At 41.9% G+C, this 26,441-nt stretch overlaps 3 protein-coding genes and 1 long non-coding RNA gene across 7 annotated transcripts; 3 read left to right on the top strand and 1 right to left on the bottom strand.

Moving 5' to 3' along the window:
• Positions 1–745: 745 nt before the first annotated feature.
• Positions 746–5,974, top strand: LOC130601739 (glutathione S-transferase-like). 2 transcript variants are annotated; one of them, XM_057414015.1, is made up of 7 exons: positions 746–917; positions 1,970–2,078; positions 2,921–2,972; positions 3,340–3,472; positions 4,291–4,432; positions 5,316–5,447; positions 5,770–5,974. In XM_057414015.1, exons 2-7 carry the CDS (start codon positions 1,992–1,994, stop codon positions 5,887–5,889), a joined length of 666 nt encoding a protein of 221 aa, XP_057269998.1. In that variant the 5' UTR covers positions 746–917; positions 1,970–1,991; the 3' UTR covers positions 5,890–5,974. The 2 variants fall into 2 exon arrangements, with proteins under 2 accessions (XP_057269998.1, XP_057269999.1); XM_057414016.1 differs by lacking the exon at positions 746–917 and adding an exon at positions 1,424–1,573.
• A 1,020-nt stretch (positions 5,975–6,994) lies between these two features.
• Positions 6,995–14,758, top strand: LOC130601765 (glutathione S-transferase-like). Of its 2 annotated transcripts, XM_057414060.1 has the most exons (7): positions 6,995–7,068; positions 9,815–9,921; positions 11,033–11,084; positions 11,316–11,448; positions 12,556–12,697; positions 13,552–13,683; positions 14,430–14,758. In XM_057414060.1, exons 2-7 carry the CDS (start codon positions 9,835–9,837, stop codon positions 14,550–14,552), a joined length of 669 nt encoding a protein of 222 aa, XP_057270043.1. In that variant the 5' UTR covers positions 6,995–7,068; positions 9,815–9,834; the 3' UTR covers positions 14,553–14,758. The 2 variants fall into 2 exon arrangements, with proteins under 2 accessions (XP_057270043.1, XP_057270044.1); XM_057414061.1 differs by lacking the exon at positions 6,995–7,068 and having other exon boundaries at positions 9,799–9,921.
• Positions 14,759–16,673: 1,915 nt separating this feature from the next.
• TMEM14A (transmembrane protein 14A) lies at positions 16,674–24,720 on the bottom strand. The gene is made up of 5 exons (XM_057414084.1): positions 24,605–24,720; positions 23,250–23,335; positions 21,441–21,542; positions 17,688–17,775; positions 16,674–16,928 (listed from the first exon to the last, which is right to left on the bottom strand). Exons 1-5 carry the CDS (start codon positions 24,607–24,609, stop codon positions 16,889–16,891), a joined length of 321 nt encoding a protein of 106 aa, XP_057270067.1. The 5' UTR covers positions 24,610–24,720; the 3' UTR covers positions 16,674–16,888.
• Positions 24,721–24,925: 205 nt separating this feature from the next.
• Positions 24,926–26,135, top strand: LOC130601777 (uncharacterized). Of its 2 annotated transcripts, none has more exons than XR_008972747.1 (2): positions 24,926–25,131; positions 25,782–26,135. It is a non-coding gene; the product is annotated as an uncharacterized LOC130601777 (long non-coding RNA). The 2 variants fall into 2 exon arrangements; XR_008972748.1 differs by lacking the exon at positions 24,926–25,131 and adding an exon at positions 25,565–25,670.
• Positions 26,136–26,441: the final 306 nt, after the last annotated feature.

Raw genomic sequence — 26,441 nt, 5'->3', positions numbered from 1 at the left:
GAAGGACCTGAAGGAGAGACCCCTGTATTGCAACAACTAGTATTTTTGTTTGATAGACTACAATTCATACAACCTGCCTGTGTAATACAAGAATATCCTAGCTCACATTTACATCCAGGGTGATTCAGCAGAATTTTACACAGCATGTTGACCTTGCCTGCAAGTGATGCCTGCAATAGTATTGACAAGCCAGATTAGATAAGCAGCATGGTGCAAGCGAGTTCATGAAGATCAAAGGTTGATACAGTTATCTGAAGAAATCAGTCAGAAGTGCAGAGGGCAGTTTGTCTTCTGACGCTGCTTTTCATTCACTGCCTCCTACAGTTGTCTCTGGTGTGCATTTTCACCTAGTCAGATCCATGGAAACATTTTTGAGAAGAACAGGAAAAAACACTTCTGTGTCCAGGAATGAAATACAGAAGAAAAATATCCTGAAGGAATATCCCGCTTCACTAAGGGAGGAACCTTATGTAGGATTCAAACTGAATTAGTTGATGTGATTTATGTAAAATGGCAATCCATTATACGTAAAAAAAACCCAAACCATAAAATATTAAAATAAATTGTTTATTGCTATCACAGTATTTTTTTTAGTCATGGGAGCTTTTCAGCTGTTCTGGTTATTTTAAGAAGCAGGTTGCCAAACAATGAAAATAGGAAGCAACAATTTTCTGCTGGCACAGAAGTTCCAAATAACCATGACTCTCATGAATTTCACATTTATACACTGTCATCATGAGTCAGGATTTTCTATAGGTGAGAAGTGACTAAACAGACATAATTGGTTTTATTTGTTTAAGAAATAGGAGTCTCCCAAAGAGAACTGTTTGCAATTCCCTTTGTAGGAGGGGCTACAGAACTATATAATCTCAAAACAAAGCTGCTGAGAGCTTAGAGCGAGTTATACTGTGTACAAGGTAAGCTTGTTTGCACAAGAGTGAGCAATTCGTGTAATTGAAACTAAGTCAGTGAATAGGTTTTATTGATTACTTGTCTGTACTTTATTAACATGGTTATGTGTGTGGTTATGTTAAATTATTGATCAATTGCTTTCTAGGTGTACAGATTTAAGATAAATGTAGATCTCAAGTGTGGAGTGTTTCCTCTCACCTTCTCCTGTTTCAGAGAAAATACGTTTTTTTTACAAGGGGAATATGGTGGGTTTTTAGTTATTTTCTTTTTGCTGCTGTTTAAGCTTCAGTTTTATTGTTGACATGATGATGATAACTCTGAAGCTAGTACAAACTAGGCACTGCCTACATGTATGCTGCTGATATGCACGCACTGATTCTGACCGGGGGCATGACAGCCTGTCTACAAACTGCTGTTGCTTTAAATTCCAGCAGAGTTGGAACTGTCCAAGCAGGTATTGCATGTTGGCTCTGCCTGTGGTAAAGGGAAATCTAATATTACCTTAGACAAAATTAAATTCTATGTCTTCAGATGTTTGCCTAAAGAAAAGGGATTAGTGGGGAGTGCTGTAAATGAAACTGAATGCTTACAGTGGGGGTAACAGGAAGGCTTGTTACCTTACAATAGAGCATAACGGCTGCTGAAGAAAGCACAGCAATAGGTGAGTTTATATTGTGTATCTGATTAAACAGCAATCTATCCAGAGATAATGCCAAAATAAAGAGAGCAGTGTATCTCACATGCCCTGTTTTTTTTGGTCAGAGCAAAAGAGTTTGGGATGCAAATGGGTTTTGATTTGCTTATTCTCTGACATGGGCCAATTGCTCCCAGTACAGTTTTGCTTAACTAACCTGCACATACAAAAGACATTCTAAGGCTAAATGATACAATGCAGTCCCTCAATATAGTCTTTTACCTCCTCTACTAATGTGATGAGAGTCTTGGACGATAAATCATTGGTTTCAAAGAAGACAACTTTGAACAATGCTTGAGAAATTGTTAGAGACTCAAAACCCGCATTCTAAATCTTTGTTTTGCAAAGCTTACTTTATTCCAGATAGTAGGAAATCAGTGGAAGCATGTCTGGGAAGCCCAAGCTGCACTACTTCAATGGACGAGGCCGAATGGAATCAATACGATGGCTACTAGCAGCAGCTGGGGTTGAGGTTTGTCCTGTTTTTTATAGTAAGAGCATCTCACGTATTTTCACTGTTCCTTATAAGAAATGTGACTGACCAGCACTTTCAAGCTCTGCATTTAGTGTTTTGCTGATCAAGCCAACAATGACTAGCTTACCCTAAACAGGCAGGCAAGTTCCCATTTCAGTTCCAAGCACCATGTGCCAGGCACACTGGTGGCACCATAAATGCCTCTCCCTAGTAGCTAGTGAAAGCAAAAAACCAAAATGACAGCAGCAGAACCTGGTCTCTTATCTTTTGATCACACGGGTTGAGCACTTTCCATTCTGAAGACCTTCAGTTAAATCCCAATGTCCACAATAGCAAAAAAAAAAAAAAAAAAAAGTTCTATGGAATAACTGTGGTAATGTGGGGGATCTGTGTGTTTTAAGGGCTGTGAATTTTTGTCACAGTAATGGGCAATAGGCCAGAAAGCTACATAGGACACTCAATCTCTTCTCTTTGACTCCCCTTTTGCCAGCTTGTGGCAAAGGAGTCACAGTTGTGCTGCTTCAGTGTAAATTTACCTACCCTCCTTTCTCCCAGCACTGACATCAGAAGTGGAACAGTCACTATTTGCTCAATAGACAGGGTTTTGTGCCTTTCAGTCACCTCAGCTTTAGCCAAAATCTTACCTGCACAGAAATATGAATCACATCTGAGAGAGGAGAGAATGTGACAACGGCAAAATAAATTTTTAAAGATATCACTTCCAAATCTGATTTATTTTTCAAAAAATAAAATTCTCCAAAACACAGCTTTTTGTCTCATGCAAAGCAGAAGCTAAAATATGCAGTGATAACACAACATTTTTTCTTTATTTCCTGCAGTTTGAAGAATGTTTTCTGGAAACAAAGGATGATCTGACAAAGTTACAGAAGGGTAAGTTTCCTTCATTTTTTAATAATTAGGTAATACTATATACAGGTAATAGAACACCTAAGAAGTGTTATGTCCAGCAGCAACCTTAACCCACACAAACTCTTATTTCGTAGTCTTTGTGTTTGCTGATGAAATTAATGGTGAAAATGCTGAAAATAGTGAACAGGTTTTTGATCTCTCATGAGTTTAGTGGTAGACTTGACAGTACTGAGTTAACGGTTGGACTTGATGATCTTAAGGGTCTTTTCCAACCTAAATGATTCTATGATTCTAAATAAAAAATTATGTGTGATTCCTTTGCCAAACACACACTAATGGTTCTCATTCAAATAGTGAATGTCTCCTTGTCTTGTCCCCTTTTTGCTAGATGGATTCCTGCTGTTTCAGCAAGTGCCAATGGTGGAGATTGATGGAATGAAGATGGTGCAGTCAAGAGCCATTGGCAATTACATAGCAGCAAAGTATAACCTCTATGGAAAGGACCTGAAGGAGAGAGCCCTGTACAGTAACAGTACCGTATTTTCCTGTTAGGCTAGAGTTCATACTACTGCTCTGTGTTAACACAAGGTATCCCAGCTCATAGTTAGATTCAGGGCGATATAGCAGCTTCTCATGTAGCATGTTCTAACTGTGACTGCAGATACAGTTGTATTACAGCAGTAATAACCAGCTAGATTAGCTAGGCAACACAGTGCAAGGGAGTTCATGAAGAGCAAAGGTCAACAGAGCTAACAGAAGAAAGCAGTCAGGTGCACAGACTGTCTTATAAGGCAGCTTTTCATTTTCTCCCACAGTTGGCAGCAGCAGGTATTTTTACCACATCAAATTCAGGGAAATGTCTTCAAAGGAAACAAAAGCCTTGTCTAATAACCAGGAATTAGAATTACTAATTGATTATTAAATGACAGGGCTTCTAGGCCACATGGTCTGACCTGAATTATTTTTAAATGCTTCAAGTTAATTAGCATTGGTAAACACGTTAAGCTATTTGTTAGGATTTGTACAGACCCATTGTTTAACTTGCCACCATGTCTGACTGGATTTTAACGCATTTGGATGACACCATCCTTAATGCAACCTTAATACAGAGAAGTATCACTCCTAGTCAAAAACTGAAGGGGTATAGTCTTCTAGTTTTTTGTAGGCACTTTGCACTTTTCCTTCACCCATGCTCTCCTGCCCAGAAGAACTGCTCCAAGCTAGGCATACTGGATAGAAAGGGCAGAGTTCCCAACATCTCAGTGGGGTTATGGCAGTAGCTATTGTGCTATTTCAACCTACTGTGTTTGACTTGACCAAATGGATCTATACTTTTCAGAATTGATATGTATGTGGAAGCAATAATAGACTTGAATGAGTTACTGATGACGCATAGTTTCCAACCAGAGGATAAAAAGCAGCAACATTTTGCTAATCTTGTGGACAAGGCCACAAACAGATACTTCCCAGTCTTCGAGAAGGTATGTGGCAAAGATGTAGTAGCTTAATTAATATTGTTTTCCTGAAACTCTATCCTGGATCTACACAATTTTTACTGGGGAAAACAGAGAAGAAAAATTACTACTAACATATAAATGCTATGGTTTTGATGGGACTGGGATGAGGATGGAGATAGGACACTACACAGGGGACAGCAGGCACTACAAATCCAGGAGAAAGATACAAAGCTGCAAAAACCCAGGATGCACCGAGCTCCCCAGATGTCCGTGCTGCAGTCTGTGTGTTGTTTCAGACAAAAGACACTATAGCATCAGCTTTTACATAAAGTTTCCTCCTGAAAAGAAGAACCCCCTCTCCCATTCATGCTGTGTAAAAGCATTACAACTCCTTCTGTAACAGAAGGAAGGATGGATTAGCTGGGTGTCAAGACCCTGAGGCACAGGTTACACAGACAGATCTCCCAAATTCCTCAAAGAGGAAACAGGTGAGAAGGCATCTGCCCATAATTTGAAAGAGTCCACGATACTCTATGTCCTGGGCTGAACTTAAGCATCTTGCAAATCTTGTACAGGCACTCGCAGTGATGGATGGTTATATGGTTATATCCCATAAAGCCTTCAACACAGCAGTGCTGACTACAGGAGCTACAGAAGTAAAGGCAAGAGGGATACAACTGACCTGGCAGAAAGAAATGCAGAAGAGCAAGGGCTGAGAAACTATGCCTAGGATGACAGTGTGGTCAAGTTGTTAGTTTGAACTACAGATTCAAATTAACACTTCCTTCTTTTTCTACATCATTTCCTTCTTTCAAAGACAACTCCATGCAGTGTATGACCTTGCTTTGAAGATATAGTAAGTCACAGAAAGGGAAAAAAATAATCACTTCTGGTTCTCTGGTTTTAGGTTTTGAAAGACCATGGGCAGGACTTTCTTGTGGGCAATCAGCTTAGCAGGGCAGATGTGCAGTTACTTGAAAGCCTTTTAATGGCAGAAGAATGCAAGCCTGATATCCTTGCCAAGTTTCCTCTCTTGCAGGTAACTGAATGGACAGTTTTAAAAGACAATGAATCAAGGGAGCACCACTGATTTAAACTGGCTGAGAAATATGGGAGAGTGGGTGGGTGAGTGAAGAAGTGACAGAAAAAATCAAGTACCCTAACTACTTTTACTTGGCCTCAAATACTGGTGGTTATTGCTGCCTTCTGTCACTATAGCCACAAATAAGTAATAGGACAAAGCATACAGATTCTTCTGCATGATGAACCCATAATGATACTTTTATGGCAACGATAACATCTTAGTATCTGACAGCTACCATAGTTCTTAAGCATAGTGCTGTTTTTGTTTTGTTTTGTAGAGTTTTAAATCAAGAATAAGCAATATCCCCACAATAAAGAAATTCCTGCAGCCTGGCAGCCAGAGGAAACCACCACTACAAGAGAAAGATTTACCAAGAGTGATGAAAATTTTCCACTGAGCAGCAACCTTAACCCACAGAAACTCTTATTTCGTAGTGTTTGCTGATGAAATTAATGGTGAAAATAATGTAAATGGTGAACTGGGTTTTGATCTCTCTCTCCTTAACAACACAACTGTTTTTAGCCCTTTGCAAATACTTCCAAATTAAATCTACACAAGCATACTAGCAAATGAAATAGCTCACTGCACTGGGGTGGGGTGTGGGGTGTGTGTACACTGGACAACACAGGATGTCTTAAATTACTTGACAGAATACTGAAATAAAGTCTTACAATTGACACACAAAACCAGTTTGTTCAAAGACTTCTTGCTGCTGCTTATAGCCTAAGAGCTCTCTGGTTTTGTCTTTCTGGCATTCCCAAGAGCTGCTGGAAAACGAAAACAGCTTAGCCCTAACAGTGGGGGATACATTTGTTCTGAGAAATGACAGGAGAAATCTGCAGGTTCTGGTTTGATGTGGATGACATGTTTGGATTCTGCTTTCCTCTGGACTTAACTCGGAGCATGCTGGGACCAGAGGTCGCATTGCACCTCTGTTCTGTCAGCAGACATTTAAACTCGTGCACTGTAACTTCACCGCCGAGCACGGTCAGAAACGCGAGCTGGGAAGCTTGGCCGTGGCTGCCGGCTCTCTGCGGTGCAAGCTCCCCTGCGCAGCCAAGCGTTTGGGAGCCTGCGTACAGCTCCAGCCTCCGGCCTCGCAGAGCCAGAGCCCCTAGCACATGGGCAGTCGGGTGTCCTCACGCAGGGACTGCGACCCAGGCCTCTTCCCCGGCCCCGCCACCGCTGGGAACCCCACTGCCTCCTCGGGGCCTCGGAGCCTTTCTTCTGCCCCAGCGGCCGTGTCCCTCTGGGGCGTAGCCGTGGCATGCCGCCGACCTCGAACCCGGCCCTCTGCGAAGAGTGGCTTCGCAAGACTTCAGGACAAGGCCGCGGCAACTCTTCTTTCCCCAGGCACGCTCGCACGGCTCAAGGACGCGGTTTACCGGCGGAAAGCCAGGCCCCGCTACCCCCGCGCGGCTCATACGCCACCGGCGAGAGCGAAGGCACGGAGGAGGCCGCCCGGCCGGTGCGGCCGCTGAGGGGAGGAGCGGCGAAGCGAGGCGCGGCGGAGAGGGCGGTCCCTGCGGATCTGTCTGGGCAGCGCGCTCTGTCGGCGGTGCGGTCCGTGCGCAGGGTACTGGTGACGGTGGCGGCTTTGGGGGGCAGTTGCGGGGCTTGGCAGCTCCCCCGGGGTGAGGGGTGTGGAGGGGAGCCGGTCCCTGCTCGGGGGAGGGTGTGAGCTGTGCTGCGACGCGCGGTCTGTGGCGGCGGGGGCTCTCCGGGTGGAATGGCGCCTCGCCGGCAGCAGGACGGGACACCGGCGGTGCTTGGCCGGCTGGGTACGGAGGGTCGGGTTGGGCTGCACTGGGCTTGGCTGCCAGCTCTCTCCAGGTCACCGTGCGGAGCGGAGGGCGGCCAGCCAGTGCCCTTTGCCGGGAGAGCGAAAGGCAAGGCCCGTGTCAGAGCCGTTTGTAGTTCAGACCGTGCCTGGGTGAGCTGCTGCAGGGACCCAGGCCGGGCAGGGAGGGTGTGCATAGGGCGCTCTGTGGGTAGGTCCACCAGGAAACTTGCAGAGGAATTGCATTTGGAGACAGAAGGTTTAAAATCTCGAGGTAATTTGCCTTTCAGTCGTGCAAACACTCGTCCTAGCTCTGGTGGAGCAAGGAACGCTTCCTGAATCGGGACTTGGCTGGAGGCCCAGTAAAACCCACATGCTGGTGAGAAGTTTGTCTTAGGGTGGTCTGGAGACTGAGCTGGGCCCGATGCAGCATGGGGCCTGTGCTGTGAGGTCCTTCTGCTTGAGCAGCCTTGTGTGAGCGGTGTGTGAGGAGCAGAGAACTACTTTGGGGTCCACATCCAATTAGAAAGCAAGTTTAAGGTCTTGCAGCAGATTATGGGATTGCTGTTAGATTCACTTGTTTCTCACTGGAGGGCTGCTGCCTGAATTAGTTTTGGACAAAACGGGGTGATTTTTTAAAAAAGTGAGATTGCAGCAGTAGCTGTCACTGGCATCTGCCTGGTGGAGGTCCAGGGAAGATCTGATGCAGTGGAACATCGAGAAAGTTTGTGGTTTGTTTTCAGGTCAGTTATTGCTATTGAAGAAAGGCGATTTACCAACTTGACGACTCTTTCGTGACTCACTGCTTTACAAAGAGATAGTTGTTGCAGAGCAGGAACAGAGTGGCCAAAGTACTTTGCAACGGTGTGTAAGTGTTCAGTCTAAGCCCCAAAGTCAGTCCTGAAGCAGTGCAGTTCCAGAAAAGTGTAAACTTTCCCTCACCAGCACAGAAAGCCTCAACCCTTGGCCAATCCCCCCAAGGAACTGTGATGAACAAGTGCAGGTTATGTTGATACCTGGACTTTTTCCCACTGACCCTTGCTGTGCACTTTGGCTTCCGCAGGTGATTGCAGTGGAGCACTGAGGTGACATGGGCCAACAGGGCTCTGGCTGGGCTGATTTTTATCAGCTCTGCCTCTGCTTTGGGGAGAGGTCAGGGAAGTTTGCTCTTTCTGCTTACACTAGTCTGTAACCGTAGGTTGTTTCCCAGCCTTGATCCCATGAACTGACGGTTAGAGTGCTTGTCCAGTCCGTGAGTGCCCCGGTGCCGTTCTCTCAGGTGGAGCAGAGATGAGGCTTTCATCTGCTTCCTGAGCACCAGGGAATGAAGGTTTTCTTGAAGTATGGAAGATTGAGAGCTCTTTCACTTGGTATAATGTAACTCACACACACGGGAACTAGAAATGGTCATGGTCTTCTGTATGTGGGGCTTGGTAAAGGTAGTTGTGATGAGGCAGTTCTCTAAATACGTTATTTATGCACCCTGTTGCTCTTCAGGTATACAGGAATCTGTGAAGGCACCCAGCAGCTCTAGACTAGATGCCAAGTCAAAACCATCAAGACATTATCAAGTCTTTATTATTGAGCACATATTTACGTGTCAGGGGAACTTTGTTGCAAGAGACTGAGGTGTCTGGGATACAGGCATTGCCAGGGCCAAGTGGAAGTGGGGCAGTGGTTTTCCAGACCCATTTTTTTGGATGGGGGCACCAGGTTTCTTCATTGATTGGAATCATGGCCAAAGTTTCCACTTTGTGGCTAAATTACGAACTGTGAAATCTATCCAAGAATAAATAAGCCTGCCTGTACACAGATGAAACCTTTGCTTAGCGATGAATTACTTTGTCACACTGTCTTCTATGAAACCTGCTTCATTCTCCTGGGATCCATTAGTCGTAAGAGTACAGTGCTAGCTTTGTTTCCAGCCCCAGGCAAGCTCGCATCAGCTGCTGAGATCATACTGTGGCATGTGACTGCACTGGTTAGTGAAATTTGAAAGAGCAAATGTTTCATCCCAGTGCCATGATCTGGTGTGCTGACTTCAGTTCCCTGCTGCTGAGGGCATTGACCAGTTTGTTTGGATTTGATTTGAAAGTTACATTTTTAGGGCAAATAGGATATAAATCCTTGTTACAGTTTAACTGTTGTTTATAAAATTGGAACGAGTCTTAAGTCAGTGCACATTATCTCTAGTGCATATATTGTGATTCAGGATTACCTTGCAGTTCTGCTTTGGTTGTAAAGCTCTCATGAGCTCTTGCAGCTATGTTAGTATTTTTAAAGATATGTGTATGATTTAAACATATACGTATGAATTTAGGTGTTTATTACATTCTCTCATTCTCTTTCGAATTGTTGCATGTTCTGGTATGTGTACCCACCAACCCACAGGAAACTTGGTTGCATCAAGTATATAGGCCTTGATTGCGCTTTTACCCACACTTTCATCCAACTTTATTGAGTAGTTTGGAGTGGAACATTTAAAATGCTAATTTTAAAAATTACTTCCTTCCGCATAAGATCTTCATCTCGAATTTGTCAGGATAAAAGAAGTCCGAGATCATGGCAGGGAAGCCCAAGCTGCACTATTCCAACATAAGGGGAAGGATGGAGTCAATCCGATGGCTGTTAGCAGCAGCTGGGGTTGAGGTGTGTACCTTTTTTATAAAGTGATCAGATTAATCTGTGATTTAAATATACTCTTTGGAAAGGTTTCCTGATAATGTCTGTGCTTAGAGATACAGACATCACATACTGTGATGCAGAATGCCTAGAGTCAGTGATACGCTCTCTTATGTTGTGTTTAATGTATTTCGTGAGCTATTAGTTGCACAGTAAAAGGGTTCTAACACACAAAGAGAATTGTTAAGTGGAGCGTTTGAAACGTCCTTTAAGCTGAGATCTTAAACTGTTGCTACACACCACAACTGTGTATCTCTTTTTTTGAATGCTCATTACTTCCCTGTGCCTCATGAGTATTCTCCACTGGAAGACCATGCCTACCACATGAAAACCTTTAGAACATCATCTCCAAAAAGTGCTTGTCATTCTTTGGGTTAGGCCCCAAGTCAGGTAAATAAGCAGAGCTGCCCTGAAGGCAGGAGGGAGATATCCAGATTCACATCATGTGAAAACCATCCTAAGGAGTCCTAATTTCTACATTCAGTTTTTGTTTGAATATGCTGCTTTGAAACTGTTTTCTCAGAAACTCTTTATACTCTGTTGGAAATAAAAGGGGTTTTAATGGTGCTCACTTGTGAATGTTGCGGACAGAAAAGCTGCAGAGCACAAGTGCTGAGGAAACAAAAATCTTGCCCTCATTAAAAAGTCCTCATTCAAAAGAAAATAAATATGTCAGTAGGGGTAAAGAGGGACATAAATGGTGTGTAACAGGCATAACTTATTAAAAAAATCAGTATTTCATGTTGTATCAGCTGCTTTTAAGTGAATGATTTGGTCTCAAATCATTCATTGGTCTCAAATCATTCTCAAATTCATTGTTTGTGCAGGCAAGTAGACTGGTCTTTGTAACCAGGGAGCTTTTGTGAAGTGTAAAGCATTGTACATTGCTGTGGGGTTGGGGACGCTTATCGTCCCGGATTATTTGCTGGAAGAGAGAGATGAAGAATAGGAGTAGGGGTCAACACAGTCATGGCAAGTATGGGGAATAGTGTGGAGAGATGTAGTTTAATTTCCAGACTTCCTTCCACTTTTCCTTGTTTTTTGTGACACAGTATTGTTTTTTATCATTGCTTTTCAGTTTGAGGAACAATTTGTAGAAAAGAAGGAAGACCTAGAAAAATTATGCAATGGTGAGTCTGTAAATGGTACCCCAAGTATAAATTCACACCGATATAACAAAGGTATAACAGGTGATATTTGTGTAACTTCTCCAGTACAATGTAACCTGTAAAAAGATGAGTTGAGAGACCTGCTTGCTTTTGATGCGTTCATGCCTCAGATTTGGAAATGTCTTGATGTCTTACTGGATCTCTCTCAGATTCAGCACAGTAGTGAATAGTTTGCTTCCTTGTCTTCCCAAGATGGATACCTGCTATTTCAGCAAGTGCCCATGGTGGAGATTGATGGGATGAAGATGGTGCAGACAAGAGCCATTAGCAGCTACATAGCAGCGAAGTACAACCTCTATGGAAAAGACCTGAAGGAGAGAGCCTGGTACAGTAACAGTGCATACTAACCTTGCTAATACTGTGCCATAATTTTTAATATTTATGAGAAGAATATTGCTTTGAAATATCTGCATGTAAAGATGCCCATACATCTGCTTGTGCTTTGTCTCCTCAGATCCAGGGACTGGGTGAATGGATTTTGTGATTGAAAAATGATTGTTAATTGTGAACATGGTGAGAATGTCATGGTTGCCTTCAGGCTCATTTGATTTCACAGAGACCAGAAGTGCAGAAAGTTCCTGGACAACTGCAAGGCCTTTATACAATAATAAAGGCTAATTACGTTAGTTGGTTCAGGGTTTTTTCCTCTTTAACTGAGAAAACAGAAGAAAAAACCCACAGCTGCCTGCAAAAAACCAAGAGTTGTTAAGTGTTCTAACTTCCTTTTTTCAAAATGTAAAGAATCCTTCAATCTGATCTTAAAAAAGACATGTTCAGTGGCTTAAGCTACTGAAAGTTAATCCAGTATTTTCCTAGTATTACTTTGCTATGTAAGCTGTGGATATTTTCCATTATCATAATTAAAGGGCTAATGCAAATCAAAAATCCTTATTTTGTAAACCAAACAAAAGTAATGAAAGAGTTCAGTTAAGTCCTTAACCTAACTGACTGCCGCTTCCTGTAAAGGGCTTCTTCTGCGACAGTGGAGGTGCAACACCAGAGACTCGGGGGATTATTATGGACTGACATGTCTGAACTGGCAACTGATAACTGGGATCCTTCCATGATTAGACCTCAGAACTGGTTTTTATCTTTTTTTCTCCAGTGTGGCTTATATATGTGGTCTTTTGTCACATGACATAGATGAACAGATTGTCAACAAAGAACAGTGTGAACTCCACTTGAAATACATCAGTTGCAAACTCTTAGATATACCTTGCTTGTTGCACAAACTGTGAGCCTGTTTGTAGAGATCTGTGCTTTGAAAAACAAATGGACCTGGAATCAAAGTGGAAGAACAAGAAAGCAAACAAGTGTCTTCTGTTACGTTCACTAATAAGCATTCTACTTGGTGATCGCTTCACCACTTTCAGGAAAATAATAAAAACAAAATGGTAAAATGAGAAATATGAAATAAAAATATTTGTTTCAGGATTGATATGTATGTGGAGGGAACAAAAGACCTGATGGAAATGATTATGTATCTCTCCTTACAACCAGCCGACACAAAAGAAAAGAATCTTGCCTTAATCATTGAACGAGCTACAACCAGATACTTTCCTGTTTATGAAAAGGTAAGTGTTAAAACACAAGCAGTCCACAAAGGCAGTAAAGTGGGGAACAGGTTCCCTCCCCACTCCATTTTCCTGTTGCCACACACCTCCATTTCAGATGGCAAAGTGACAGTGTAGCTCTGGAACTGTATGATGGAGCCAGTATTCAGTAAGTAGTAAAACTGGCAGATTTTGCTAGGGAAAATTTGGACTGGAGAAAGAACTGGCTTCCAAAGTTACAGACTGATGTTCTAGTTTTAGCACGCATTTGATAGTTAAGTGCAGCATTAGAGTAGCATAGACACAGACACGTTTCCTCCTCTTGCTCCTGCAGTGTTCACCACAACTTGTTTGTTACAGCAGTTGGTAGCTGTGGCAGGCTGTGATTCTTGCATCTTGCATCTGTCATTCTTTGCCGTGAAAGAATCCTTCCATGCAGGGGGAAGGGTGGAAAGGCTGCTTTCTTTCATTCCTGACCTATTTCAAACTATAATCAGCAATCTCAGATTTGCTCAAACACCTGGGAATTCACTTGACTTTAAAAAAAATAATTGAAGTATCCTACAGGTAAACTCTCCTGACTACCTCTTCCAGTTACTTTAGTCCTGTTTCTTTTGGATTAATTAAGTCTTCTTCTGGTACTGGAATTGTTACAGCTACCTGCTGCAGTAGGTTAGAGTGAATAACAGTTCCACGCACACCGAAACATGAGTTCTGATTTAACTTTCTGTCCTGAGAATACCTATCACTTTCTAAGGTTATAGGTTCTTGCACGAATTTGCTCTCATGTGTTTTTTTAGAAATCCATCTGTAATGAATATCTAGATAAAATGGTTACCTCCTATTGCCTTTTTAAACTTGTTTGTATTTTGAAGGCCTTAAAAGACCATGGCCAGGATTATCTTGTTGGCAACAAATTAAGCTGGGCAGACATCCATCTGCTGGAAGCTATTTTAATGGTAGAAGAATGCAAGCCTGGTATACTGTCTGCATTCCCTCTGCTACAGGTTAGTAATCATCAGGTCTCAATATGGAATATGACAAATTTCACTGTCCAGTTTTAAAAGCTAATTGATGTTTAAAGCTTTTGAACCATTGTATCATGTTGCTGATAGTTCTCTATTTCTCTTGACAACAATAATCTGACCACAGGCACAATGTGTTGCCTCCTGTGTGCCCTCCTTTCTCCACCTTGGCTTTCTTGAGCTGTTCTCAGCTGGCAGGAATTCACTTCCTGATGCTGCCAGTTTGGTGTTGTAACTGCTCCTTCCATGCCTTCAAACACAGCAATGAGCATCAGGAGGGGAAGTCTGCAGCCTGTTGTGTCTGCAGCTCCTGTCATTTTTGCTAGCAAAATTATATTCTCAAGAAATTACATTGAAGAGCTGTTAAGTTTCTTATATTTTGTGTTTTGTGGTGCTTTGCACTGTGAATGAATCTTAACTCTTCAATATTGTTTTTTTTTCACATCCCCATTTGGGAAACTAGGGTAAACTTGTAGCACCAGCATTGCAGATCAGAATACTTACACCTGCATTTTCGAAGGTGGCTAGTATGTTGTAGGTGTATTTTTGCCCTTTTTCATATTTCCCAATGGAAAATGCTGAGTGCTGAGCTGCCTGTAAGGGCTGCTACCTTTTGTGTTTAATAACCAAGTCTGAGAAGTGAAAATCCAAGTTGCCTGATTTTTAAGCTATCAGGGATGGAATTACAATTTACTTACTCTAATTGGCTTTACTGCTGCTTTTTACAGGCTTTTAAAGGAAGAACAAGCAACATTCCAACAATCAAAAAATTCTTACAGCCTGGCAGCCAGAGGAAGCCACCAGAAGATGACAAGACTGCTGTCCTAGTGAAGGAGATATATGGTATCTAACCATGTGGCTGCTTAAGATAACTGTAGTAGATTACCAGAGCTGTGCCTTGTTAAGTGTAAATTGCATAGATGCATTCTGTGGTTTGCATCATATAGCCTGTGATGTCATAATCATGGAAACAAAATACACTTTTAAGCTACAGAAAAAGTCAAATTTATATCTGTTGAGTCCAGAAAATAGTATTTTGTGGAGCAGCTGCATGAAATGAAGTAAGCTGATACTTTGTGTTTCTTTGATGACAGTACCTGCCTGGAAGGGTAAAATGTTTCAGCTATAGGTTCCAGAGTACTGCAGAAAGACTACCCCTTCCCCTGCCCTTCATTAAATAAAAGTAAAATAATAATAAAGCAAAACTCATGATGTTTGTAAGTTTATGGACAAAACTGATAAACTTGTTTAGTCCCCACAATATCTTTTGGAAGCGCTTTGTTCACTGAAATATCAAAGTACTTGTGTTTAATTAGCCTGACGTGGTTTTATCCATTGGAAGCACCTATTCTCTTGCTCTTCTTTTTGCTGTTTGGCTGGATGGTCACAGTGAGGAGATGCCACTTGATGTTTTTTTTGGCAAGGTTTTAACTTCTCCAGACACTTCCCAGGTAGCTGTAAAGAGAACTGCACTGCCTGCTTGCCTTTTCAGTAAAAGTGTTTTATTTCCTCAGTGCTTAAAACATTCACTACTGCTTCAGATGCTTGATCCTGATTTCATGGGAACCATCACTGTTTCATTTACAAACAGTACCACAAACTATTCCTCATCCTTGAGGTTAGTTGTTTTTTTTCATAGGACTTGAACTGATGAGGCAGTGAAAACGTTCATCCACTGCACATACAGAATTTTAACTGCCAGCAACGTTAACTCCTTTTCCAGCTTGGGCATAAGAGACACTGCTTCTCAGAGGTACAAAAAATTACCCCATGGGCTAATTCAGAGAAATCATGGGTCAAGCAAGATAGCTTGCTATCTTTGCGATCTGTGGTCGCAGCATCTGCACAATGGCTTCTGCGTTTCAGCACTAGGTTGAGTAAGATTTTCATTGGAGCTTCATCTAAGGCAGGATTCGTCTACACTACAAATATCCAAATCAGCATTGATCAGCCAAGCCTCTTACGGTACATGTTGGTTCAGTTCTTCCAACATTCATATTCTACTTCAGAGTGAAATAAATCACATCTTGTGTCCAGCTGTCAACCCAATCTGAAACTGACAACATACCAGCTCAGTCACCTGTAAAACAGGCAGCATCTGGAGGTAGCTGATGCCATATTAGCAGTATTCTAGAGCTGGAGGCTCTAAGTACCCTCTGCTCCACCCACCCCCTCTATTATGTCAGTTGTGACTGAGACATCTGGGCTGCTCCCTTGTCCCCATCTGAACTCCTGCCTAGAACAGTAAGTTGGTACTCTGCTGGTTGGTTTGTGCAGCTTTGAGATCTGATATATGATAGTCTTTTTAAGCAAGCTCTGCATGAAAGAAATGAAAAGAAGCAAAATGTCTGTTTTCAACCGTGCACTTACCCATAGTCAGTCTCCTAATGAACTGGCCACACATTCCTGTGCACCAGAAGTCAGTCTTAGCTAAGCTTTGACACCCAGTGAATATTTAATTCTTTTCTATGCAAGCCAAAGTAACTTCAATCCCTGAAGAGTTTATGTCTGAATAGTCTCCATTGTGTATGGGGAGGGCTTCAGCAAGATAATCTGTGTAAGACCACAAACAGCAACTGTGTTAGAAGAGTACTAGAGTGAATTTAGATCCTGTTTGTGCATGATGGTGATCCTTCCTCTTTTTTACATTTAGAAACAGTGGGGTAAGAAACTGTGTTTGAAAGGAAGGTGGGTTTTCTAGTGCAACATAGCACAGGCCCGAGCCTGTACTGATTAGTAACTGACAGTGAGATTAGAATTGATTACTTAATCTCAGAAGCTAGAAAATTATGGTTCAATACAACATACCTTTTTAGCAAAACATGTATTTATATATATCCTTCTCTCAGAGATGTAGTGAGTGCAAGACTAACTCAATTTCTTGCGGTGCTCAGCACCCCTAAAAGAGATAAAACTTACAGAGAAAGATCCCTTGAGTTAACAGAGTGCTTAAACAGAAGTAGATCAAAATATATTATCAACAAGCCACCCGTTTTAGTTTAATAAAAAGCTTGCAAAATATCAGCAAATGTCAATAATCAAATAACAGGTACAGACCTTTTACAGAAAAGATAAATGCAATGCAAGTAAGACTTGTGTTCAAACTTGTCCTTCAAGTATGAAGAGCTTGCCTGTTTGTTCGGTGGGTGTGGCAGTCGTACTTCAGTTCTGACGCTGCCAAATTCCCCTAGAGCAGCATCAAAACAAGCCTCAAAATCATCAGAAGGCTGCAAGAAAGAAAAAAAAAAATCAACCCCCCCTAAAAACCTCAGAATAATAAACCCCATAAATATAGTTATGAAAGTCATCACTGAATAACAGCACATTCATAAAAGATCTAAATCTACAGCCTCAGTGTCTATGGAAACACACAGTCCACCTAGGCTTGAAAAGCAATCCAAAATGGAAATTTTCCAGTTTAGGTCCTGATTCTTAAGTTCTGTAACTTGACAATTTGCATCTGATTTTTTCTTCCCTATATGTGAGTAAAACTGTTAATGGTGTTATATTAAATGTAGTAACAACATAGCAACTAGTTATTACACCTTCAGAAGGTGAAGATTCTGACTTACAGTTGAAAAATGTTTTGAGTTACAGACTGACTGGGACAAAAGGAAAAAATGCTTGTCTTTTCTAAGATTACTGTGTTGGATGAAATCTGATGACTAATTTTATGCATATGTATTTGAAAACACTGAGGCTTACCTCAGGTTCTTCCAAGAGCCTTATCAATATGCATTAATATTTAACTGCAGATCTCTCCTTTCTGTGCTGAGAAAGTCAGTCCATGTCAGATGTATCCGCCTAGTGAGATGAAAAAGCTGTTCACTGGAAAGAGGACTGTGACCTCCAAACTAATTTCGCTTAAATCATACAGTTGCTGGATGATAATAACTTCCACTGATACTGGTTTGAATCATATATCACATGGCAACTACTTGAAAATCAGTGAAATATTTACATTAAGATCCTTAATATATGTTTACCTCAGGCATGCTACTAGTCCGGCTGGCATTAATTTCTTGGACCTCTTGAACCTCATTCCCATTATAATGGTCAAAAGAAAAGATGAAACTGTAAAAGACAATTCAATATATTTATGCTCTCAGTTGTCCCATTGGACCATTCAGGAACATGGATAGTTATCAAAGGTCATTGCTGTTTTACTATGAACTGTAATATAATAAAACATCAGGTCAGAGACAGGGTCTATAAAAACATTCTTGCTTTTCCAAAATACACTGCTATGATTTCTTTCAGCTACAAATAAGGTTTCCACATGCAGCAGAATGCTAAATCCTATTTCAGAGATACTAAGTAATTTTGTCAGACAATGAATTCTACTTCCCTATATTAATGGGGATACAAATAAATTGGGAGAATCTTCATCACAACAGTAACATGTATGCTAAATTACAGGAATAGTGCCTTATAAATCCCACCACCCTAGATCACCGCAGCTGATTTCTAACTATTCAAAGAGCTAGAGCATCCAACTTTATCTGTTTTGGTTTTAGAATGCTAGCTCTTAATTTGCTGAGCCTTAAAAACTAGATTGGAAGGATTTCCACTTTTTTTAGGTACAGATTATGGCTATAAGCATCTCCTTCATCATGACCACAAGTTCACTCATTTCCTATGAGGGAGCCATCCTCGTCTGTGACAAGAGATGGGCAGCCCAAGAGGGCAACAAATGCAGTGCCAGCAGCAGAGAACAAACATCATGAAAGGAACTGAATCTTCACCCTGGAGCAGTTTTACCTAAAAATGGAGGTAGCAATGAACTGATCAAGCATGGGGATTTCATATGAAACTATGCCTGCAGAGTGCTACATAAAGGAGGAGACTGATGAGAACACACAGAACTCTTCAAAGACAGCTAGTTTTGTTAAAGAAGTGTCACCTGAAATGCTTTCTAGGAGTGAGCAGAGAGGCAGAACTTCTCATAGGCAACTGGACTCTAGCAGTCAAAGAAACGTCAGTTACATAAATCTCTTCCCTTTTTTTTTATGGAATAGTTAAAACCACCTGGGTAATTCTCTGCAAACTCAGTGGACAATCCTGTGCTCACAGGCATCAAGAATTAGTTTTAAAATCCCTCCAGCATTATAAAACAAGCTCTGACAGTTACAAGCATCTTACAAAACTCTACCAGCTACGAGCGTGTAATCATTAAAAACACCCTGCAAAAAATCTATTATGCTCCATTATCCATTGCTTTTATTTTCTGGTCATATACCCCTGATCCTTTCAGGAATGTTTGAAGAGTGGACTATTCCACAGTATGCATGTTGCCAGAGCCCTGATTATATTTGCAATTAATTACAGGCTACAAAGCCTGTTCACTCTATAACTTTTTTTTCCTGGTTACTAATATCTGGCTTTTCATGTGTTCCAGTGAGTTTTCAAGTCATTCAACTTTTAGACCTGATTTTCAGAAGTGATAATATTCACTATTTCACCTTAAATCAATCAAAGAAATTCAATAAACCAAGCCAAATTCAATTCAGTAAATCAGATTCAGATTAGAAATTCGATCAATTAGATGTATCAACTTGCACTCTGAATAGCACAAACTGTGGCATACTGAATTTCTACACCTACTTCAAACACATAAAATTGCATTAAAGTATTCAAGAAAGCACACAGTTAATTTCAGGAGGAGTGGGAAAATGCCTGAAAGAATAATACATAAAACAACTGAGAAAATTTGCCTGGGTATCTGTATGCGACATACTCTTTGTATATAGGACAAGTTACAAGAATCCTACTATCAAGGTTTCATACTAAAACATTACTTGCATAAGTGATAAATACTACAGATAATTATCAGTTTGGAGTGGGATTTTACTTTCTCCCTAAGCTTTTACAGGTTTGGGTACTTGTTTAATTTTGCATTGCAATTTACTCTACTGCTAAGTCCAGAACAGTCACTTTCTTCCATGCACTTAACTTCCTTCCATTTGTACTCAAGTTGCTTTTGGCACTTTGGGAGGTTTGATATAAGAACACATTCTGATTTTCTACAAAAGCAATACACCTTTTTTACAGAAAGCCCTTATTATCCTTATTGGCAGATACAGTAGCCACCAAAGGTTTTTAAGGTGTGGACTTGCAGATGTTTTTGAGCATGTCAAAATCTCTCCCTTCCTCTGAAGTCTTCCTACTGAGTTCTTTATTCATTTGTGACATCTATGCACATAAAAACCAGAAGACACCCTCTCCCAGGCTGAGATACATCCACCTGGAAGAGATTAAAATCACCTTGAATGGTTAGCCCTGGCAGAGTACTTGGTATGAATACTTCCTAATTCACTTCAGGCAGAAATTACCACACATACTTCAGACACCTTTGTTTTATTCAGCACAGGTGAACCTCGAAGAGGCCACCCATTCACAGCCAAGGATAAATATAAGTTTAGGTTTTAAGCAATCAGAAAATTACTTTATAATCATTCTAAACTAAGACTACTTTAAGAAGTCTTTGTTCCTTTTACTCTACATATAAGAACTTTGTAAGGCAAGTATAGTGAACTCTTCTCATCTGTATTGCTATAATTTCTATTAAATTAGTAATATACATTTCTCTAGTTGAAAGGAAGTCCTCACAAGCCTACAGCTACACGAAATGCACAACACTGTCAATATTTTAGTATATCTGATGTTTGTATTAGTCCTTTTCAAATGAGGGAACTGGGAAACAGGCAACGTTTAGTAAGTTTTAACTAGTATTCTCTTCCAGAAATTCTGTATCCAAATTAGTAATTTGATTAACCCGTAAAAGTACAACACTGTATGCTAATATGCTACTTAAAATCACTCTGTGATTCTACGATCAGGTACGCCACTGCCACCTTTATTAAAGAACTAGGTGGTAACACACTTTGCTAATGAGTCTATTCAAGATTTTTTGAACTCAGAAGTTTTACAACTGTGGCTGGTGTAAAACACAAAGCCAGCATGAACAGTACACCATAAATTCTAAGTAAGTCTAGAAAAAGTGATTGTGTACTTATCTGGTACAAAATTGTGCATTATTAATCACAATGGTGATTGTGCATTATCTGGTTTAAATGTATTTTAAATGCATTTCTGCATATGAAACTACAGCCTAAGCCACCTTTGCTAAAATCATGAGATAAGCTCCCAACAGCTCTTACTGCAAATCAGTTGTGTGAGGCTAATGTCCCCCTTAGAGATTGTAGTTTCTTGCCTCCATGAGCGTTTCATGGCAAACCAGGTAACATGACAATTACTGCTGGTTTGTACCCTGTATTTCTTAGCAACAAAGAAAAAAAACTAAGTCAAACTCTTTGTGTCACTGGGAGCTGAGGATAAGTTACTGCAAGACTGGATCCCACACCTACTCCTCAAATTACATTCGTATCTGAAGTGCAGATGACTTTATTCTATTATTTTCCCATGTTTCCTTGCTGGCTTTCACAATATTTGCAATGTTAGGTAACCATCTAATAAAAGGAGGTACTGCCAGGTGGAAAACACCTGCTGGCTTTGTGTGAATGACTGCCTTACCCTGCAAATAGTTCTATGGTTCAACTCTTGAATTTTGCAGGTTGTCAAACTGTTTAAAAGCTAACACTTAAACCAAAGTAATACTCAAAGTTTGATAAAACAGAGAATTATACATCAAGTTCAGGAAACTGGTGTGCTCTTTTTTTTTGGGGGGGGGAGAAATAGGGTTTTGTTTATTTGTTTGTTTACTGTAGTAAAACACTTACACAATGATATCTTCACATTTCTTGGATCACGTGTTATGCAGTAAGCTCCATAACCAGCCACAGAACCAAAGGTGAGACCAGCAGCTAAAGAGATTTTACTACCTGCAAGAAACCACTGAAGTGTTATTTCTCAATGCAGTGTCTTTAATCTCAATCTTTTCACAGTAGTTCTCTCTCTACATAGTGTTATCCAAATATTTTAAAAATAGAACTGATTTTGCTACACTGCAGTTAGCTCAGCCAGTGTGAATAGAGAGGCAATATCTCCACAACTGGGTCATTCTCTTGCATGGCATTAGGGGCAAAGTTGACTAAATTACAGGAAGATGATCAGGAGCTAGTAATACTTGCAGTTTGGGAAAAATAATCTTCAAAGCACAAACCTAAATTGGCCGTTTTCTCTACCACACATACATTTAGAAGCATTTTTTGTAATTTCTCTACACAGTCTGTTGATTTTAACTGTTTTACAGCACTTGGGAGTCTCCAAAAATGGTAGAAATATGTCAATATATATAAAGGGGTAAATTGGACCACACATGTATTCATAGGCCTTCCAGTCTGATATCAGTCCTGGACAAAGAAATGGTATTACCAACATCACAATAAAAAATAAAACACAAATAGATCACAATGAAGATGAAAATTTGTCTTTTCAAAGAAACTTGACCCCTTCTTTCAGTGCCATTACAAAACTGGTTCATAAAGTAAAGCATTTCAGTAATATTCTTAGGTTTCCGAATAGGCATTTGACTCTGTACCATGATAAAAGCGTAGAATCAGCACAGCAGGCATTATCTGGATTAAGCTGATCCCCAAATCTTTGTAAGTAAAGAATCCAAACCCCCAGATGTCATTTAGCTCCCAGTCCTGTTATAGTGAATCTTTTTAATTGAGAGTTTGCAAGAAAACAGAAATTATTACCAGTAGCGGATTTGCCACAGGGACTGAACAACTATTAAAAAGTGAACAGAACAAGTGAATGAGATAGTCAGTGGGTACAGCTGGGTACAAATCAGGAAGTCAGATATAAAGCCATGTCTCTAAGGGCAAAGTATGTGCACGCTAACCGGGGAAAACAGCGACTGTATCACAGGAATCGGGATGGATGATGGCCACAGCGAACAAGACTGATGTACTGCCGGGGTATCTCTGCACTGTGGGAAAGATCACAGGGACCAGCCTGGAGAGCCTGCCTGCTCGTCCTCGGTACCACTGCGACCTCTGCCGGGGTGCTCGGCTCGAGCACGGCTTGAACGGACTGCAAAACCAACTGGAATATGGAAACTGCGCTTTGTAACACGTGTTAACCTAAAACCTGTCTGATTATCTTCGAGTGAAAATCCACAGCTCTAAGAGTATGAGATAATTAACCACCAAATCAGAATGCGCAAGTAAAGGGTTTTCTTTACAGTGTGCATCTGGGAATCTCAGAATCGGGCCTGGATGCTTCCACAGAAAACAAGCTTTAATCAAAAAATATCCTCTGTGTTCAACACAGGGCTGGTTAAAGGAAATGAAAAGGCCCCAAATATGCTGAAGGTCAAAGATAACATGACAGCCCTTTCTGCCCTGGAAACAAACTCATCAGCTAGATTAACAGAAAAAAGTGACCATTTAAATGCTTATGTTGACCCAAGTAAATCTCATGAGACTCAGCTCATTTACAACAGTGCAGGATGGATTTCAGATGCAGTTGTATTCATTATAGCAAAGTTTTCATGTCTTGCAGTATTTGTTTATTTATTTTAAGAAAGTGCAGAGGAGAAACCCCCCCAATACTTCATTTCCAAACCCTGCTGTATTTACCTTTACGAGTGTATGCTACAACACCTCCAACAGCCAGCAATGCAGCATATGCAAAACCAATCCAGTCAATAGCCATGGTCCCAACTCTGGAAAACAAAACACATTGCAACTGAAGACAAAATCTTTCCTCCTGGTAAAAAAAAACAAAAACAAAAAACATTATTTAGTGTTCCAAGTAACACTACAATCTCCTAAATCATGTTTAACTACTGTGTCAAGACATTGAAAAGGTTATAGGGTGTCTATTGGCTATTGTATTATTTTTTCACTAACTGCTGCCCTTACACCTCGGTACGAAGGTACACTGTACTTCCAGCAGGGGAGATTGGCATTTTGGAGATGTATGTGGCATGCTTTTTCTCAGTCAAACACGCACGTATGCAAGCAAAAAGCTTGACACCACCCCAAGGCTTTGTTGTGCTTGTGCCACACGGCTGATCTGGGCATACACTACGGATACATACAGGTCTTGCCAGTGCACAGCTCAGTGCCTCGTCAGCAAGGCTGTACTTCTGGTACTTCAAGTGGAATGTGACAGGCTTGGTAACATCAAGTAAAAAAAGGAATTTTCAGAGTTCACCCAAAGTTTCCAGACAGGCCATCTTTGGGAAGCTATACATACAGAAGATTCGTCCTGTCTGCGCTCCTTTTGTTTCACCTTTAGATTTTGATGCACTGTCCCAGGTTACACTTCTGTTCTCCAAAAAACATTTCAATTCCTGTTTTAACACTGATCTCTACTTCCCCTGCTGTGCTTTGTAAACGCATGAATGGCCAGACAGCTGCAGCAGCACTATGGCCTCTCTCCCACCAGCTGGTGGAATACACCTCCTTCACCCAGATTAAGTGTGTACTAATTAAGTGCATCCTTCTTTTTACCTGAGTGGGTGTGGTTTTGATCACAGTGTCAAAGGGGTATCAGGGAAGAGCACACACTCATCATTTTACATCAAACCTATAATACTGAAGCAAGCAACTCACAGAGAGCACCCACCCTGCCCTTAGCTGTAACCCCGTCAGGAAGCCGAGTGGGGTTAAGGGGGCCGTGGCACCCCTAAAACAAGATCTGCGGTGGTAGGGGCCAGGCTGAGCCCAGCCTCTGATCCACGGGACCTTCGTGGCCTAGGCAGACAGCCGAACGCTCCGGCTCAGGGATGGCCTTAGGCCTTCCATCGCCCACCCCGGGCCCGCGCTCTCCGCAGACCCCTCTCGCCGCCTCCGCTCCGCGCAGCCCCGCGCTCGCTTTCCCGCTCGCCGCGGCGGAACCCGCTGCCGAAGCCAGGCGGCTGCCGAGGCGAGCCCCACCGCCCTCCCCCCGGCTCAGCACCTCTAGACACGGCACCGCACCACCGTACCTCATCCCGCAGCGCCGTTCTCCGACTTCCTCCGGCCCCGCCTCCGTGGCCGCCAGGCACCATTAGGCGGCGCGGGGCCGGGACTGCGGTGCTGCCGAGCCAACGGCAGCAGCTTCCCTACGCCCTCTCCGGCTTCTGGTCATCCGTGAAGGAGGAAGGAGGGTGCCTACCGCCATTGTGGCGGCAGGGCTTCCGCTTGCGGAGCTCATTGCACGGGGAGAGCCGCGTTTTGCTGTGCTTGGCTGAGCCGGGAGGTCAGGAAGACGGACCCGTGTGGCCCAGGGCAGCGAGCGGGACCTCTTGCACCGTCTTTGTCTGGCTCCCTCGGCGGCAGGGCCCACCTCCGGGGTTAGTGTCTTCTGCCTCCTGAGGCTTCTCGTCCGGCTCGTCTGCCTGGGCTTCACTAGCGCCGGGAAGATCCGTGGCTTATTTTAGCCTTTTAAACCTAAAAAACTCAGCCCTGCATGGTGCAGGTGGAAGAACCCATGAGCAAGAGTCATGTCTGTGGCGCTGCTTGTACTCGAAGGGTGCACATCCCATGGAGACAAGGGCAGGGGCTTGGTGGGGGTCTTCTGCCTGCACCACCCTAGAGACACCTGTGAAACTTTGAGGGTTGCCTGCATGAAGTCATGCAAGCATAGACCCAATGCTAACGTTTGTCAGGGGAAAGAACACGTGCAGAGCTCAAGGCTGAGATATTACACACGTAGCTAGTTTATGAAAACGCTTGACATGGTTATTTGCACACTTGTCTGGTAGCCCTGTTTGCTGAAGCTATTCTAAAAGCTATTTTTGTGCCTGTTATGTCACCCTTGGCGGTATGTATTTAGTTTTTTCTCAAGTGAGCTTGTTCTTGATCAGCCAGGATGGGTCCTTCAGCAGTAAGTTGGGGGAGCCTGCCTGCAACATTCCCCACGCTTCCCTTGTTCCTGCAAATAGGCTAGGCATAAACATGGCCTAGGACGCACAATGCTGTGTGATGGGATTTGGATAGCTGCCTTCTTTAGGGATCGTTTGAAAATCCTTGCCAAAGTCTTCTGTTTCCTTTAGATTTCTCTGCCTAAAGGTGTGAGAGTTTTCCGCTCCAAAGAGCTTGCTGGAAAGTAAATCAGTATTCTCATTAGGGTTAACATATTTAATTTCCATTCCTAGCATGCTGTTTGTTTTTTTCTGTTAGCATTTAACTGCTGTGATACAAACCTTTTCCATGTGAGCTGTCCAAGTCTCTCGGAGGAAAACAGAATCTTCTCTCCTTATCTCACCAGTATCTGTGGGAAGGAAGACTGGAGGTACAGCAACTTTGGAAAACAAGCATAGGACACTTGAGGGCAGGACGGCTCCAAAATGCAAATGGAAAGCAGATTCATAAGCTGAAATCCAGAAATCTTGGATTTCTTTATGAAGTATTCTGGGACTTGCGGCTCTTGAAAAGCACAGTAAAATAAACAGTGGATTAAATGAAGCAAAGCCATGCAATTCTAGTTGAGGGAGCTCCAAAGTGGAACAAACAGAGTGTTTTTTGGCACCTCTAGGATAATGACTAGTTGTGGTTACTGATTCAATGATACTCCTTACCAAAGTAGACTGAATAACCCTGAAGTCTGGGCTAAATTTGAATTCATGTAATTATATGCTGCTTGTTATGTTCCCTTCCATTTTCAATTGCAAAAAGTGTTTGGTGTTATTTTCTCTAAGCTGTTACATCAACTATTATATGATGTGAAATGGTTACAGTACAGGTAGTGAGACCCATGAGAGGTTTTTAATAGGAAAAGAATTAAATTAGTTTGTTGGTAGCATGATAAATCAAACCCCTCAATCCTAACAGGTATAAACA

This window comes from Pezoporus wallicus, unplaced genomic scaffold, assembly GCF_028554395.1.
Source record: "Pezoporus wallicus isolate ANWC-B61680 ecotype Strahan unplaced genomic scaffold, APGP_CSIRO_Pwel_v1 contig_6428, whole genome shotgun sequence".
NCBI lineage: Eukaryota > Metazoa > Chordata > Aves > Psittaciformes > Psittacidae > Pezoporus > Pezoporus wallicus.
Note: the sequence above shows the minus strand (reverse complement) of the source record. Positions and strands in the feature narration are given on the sequence as shown.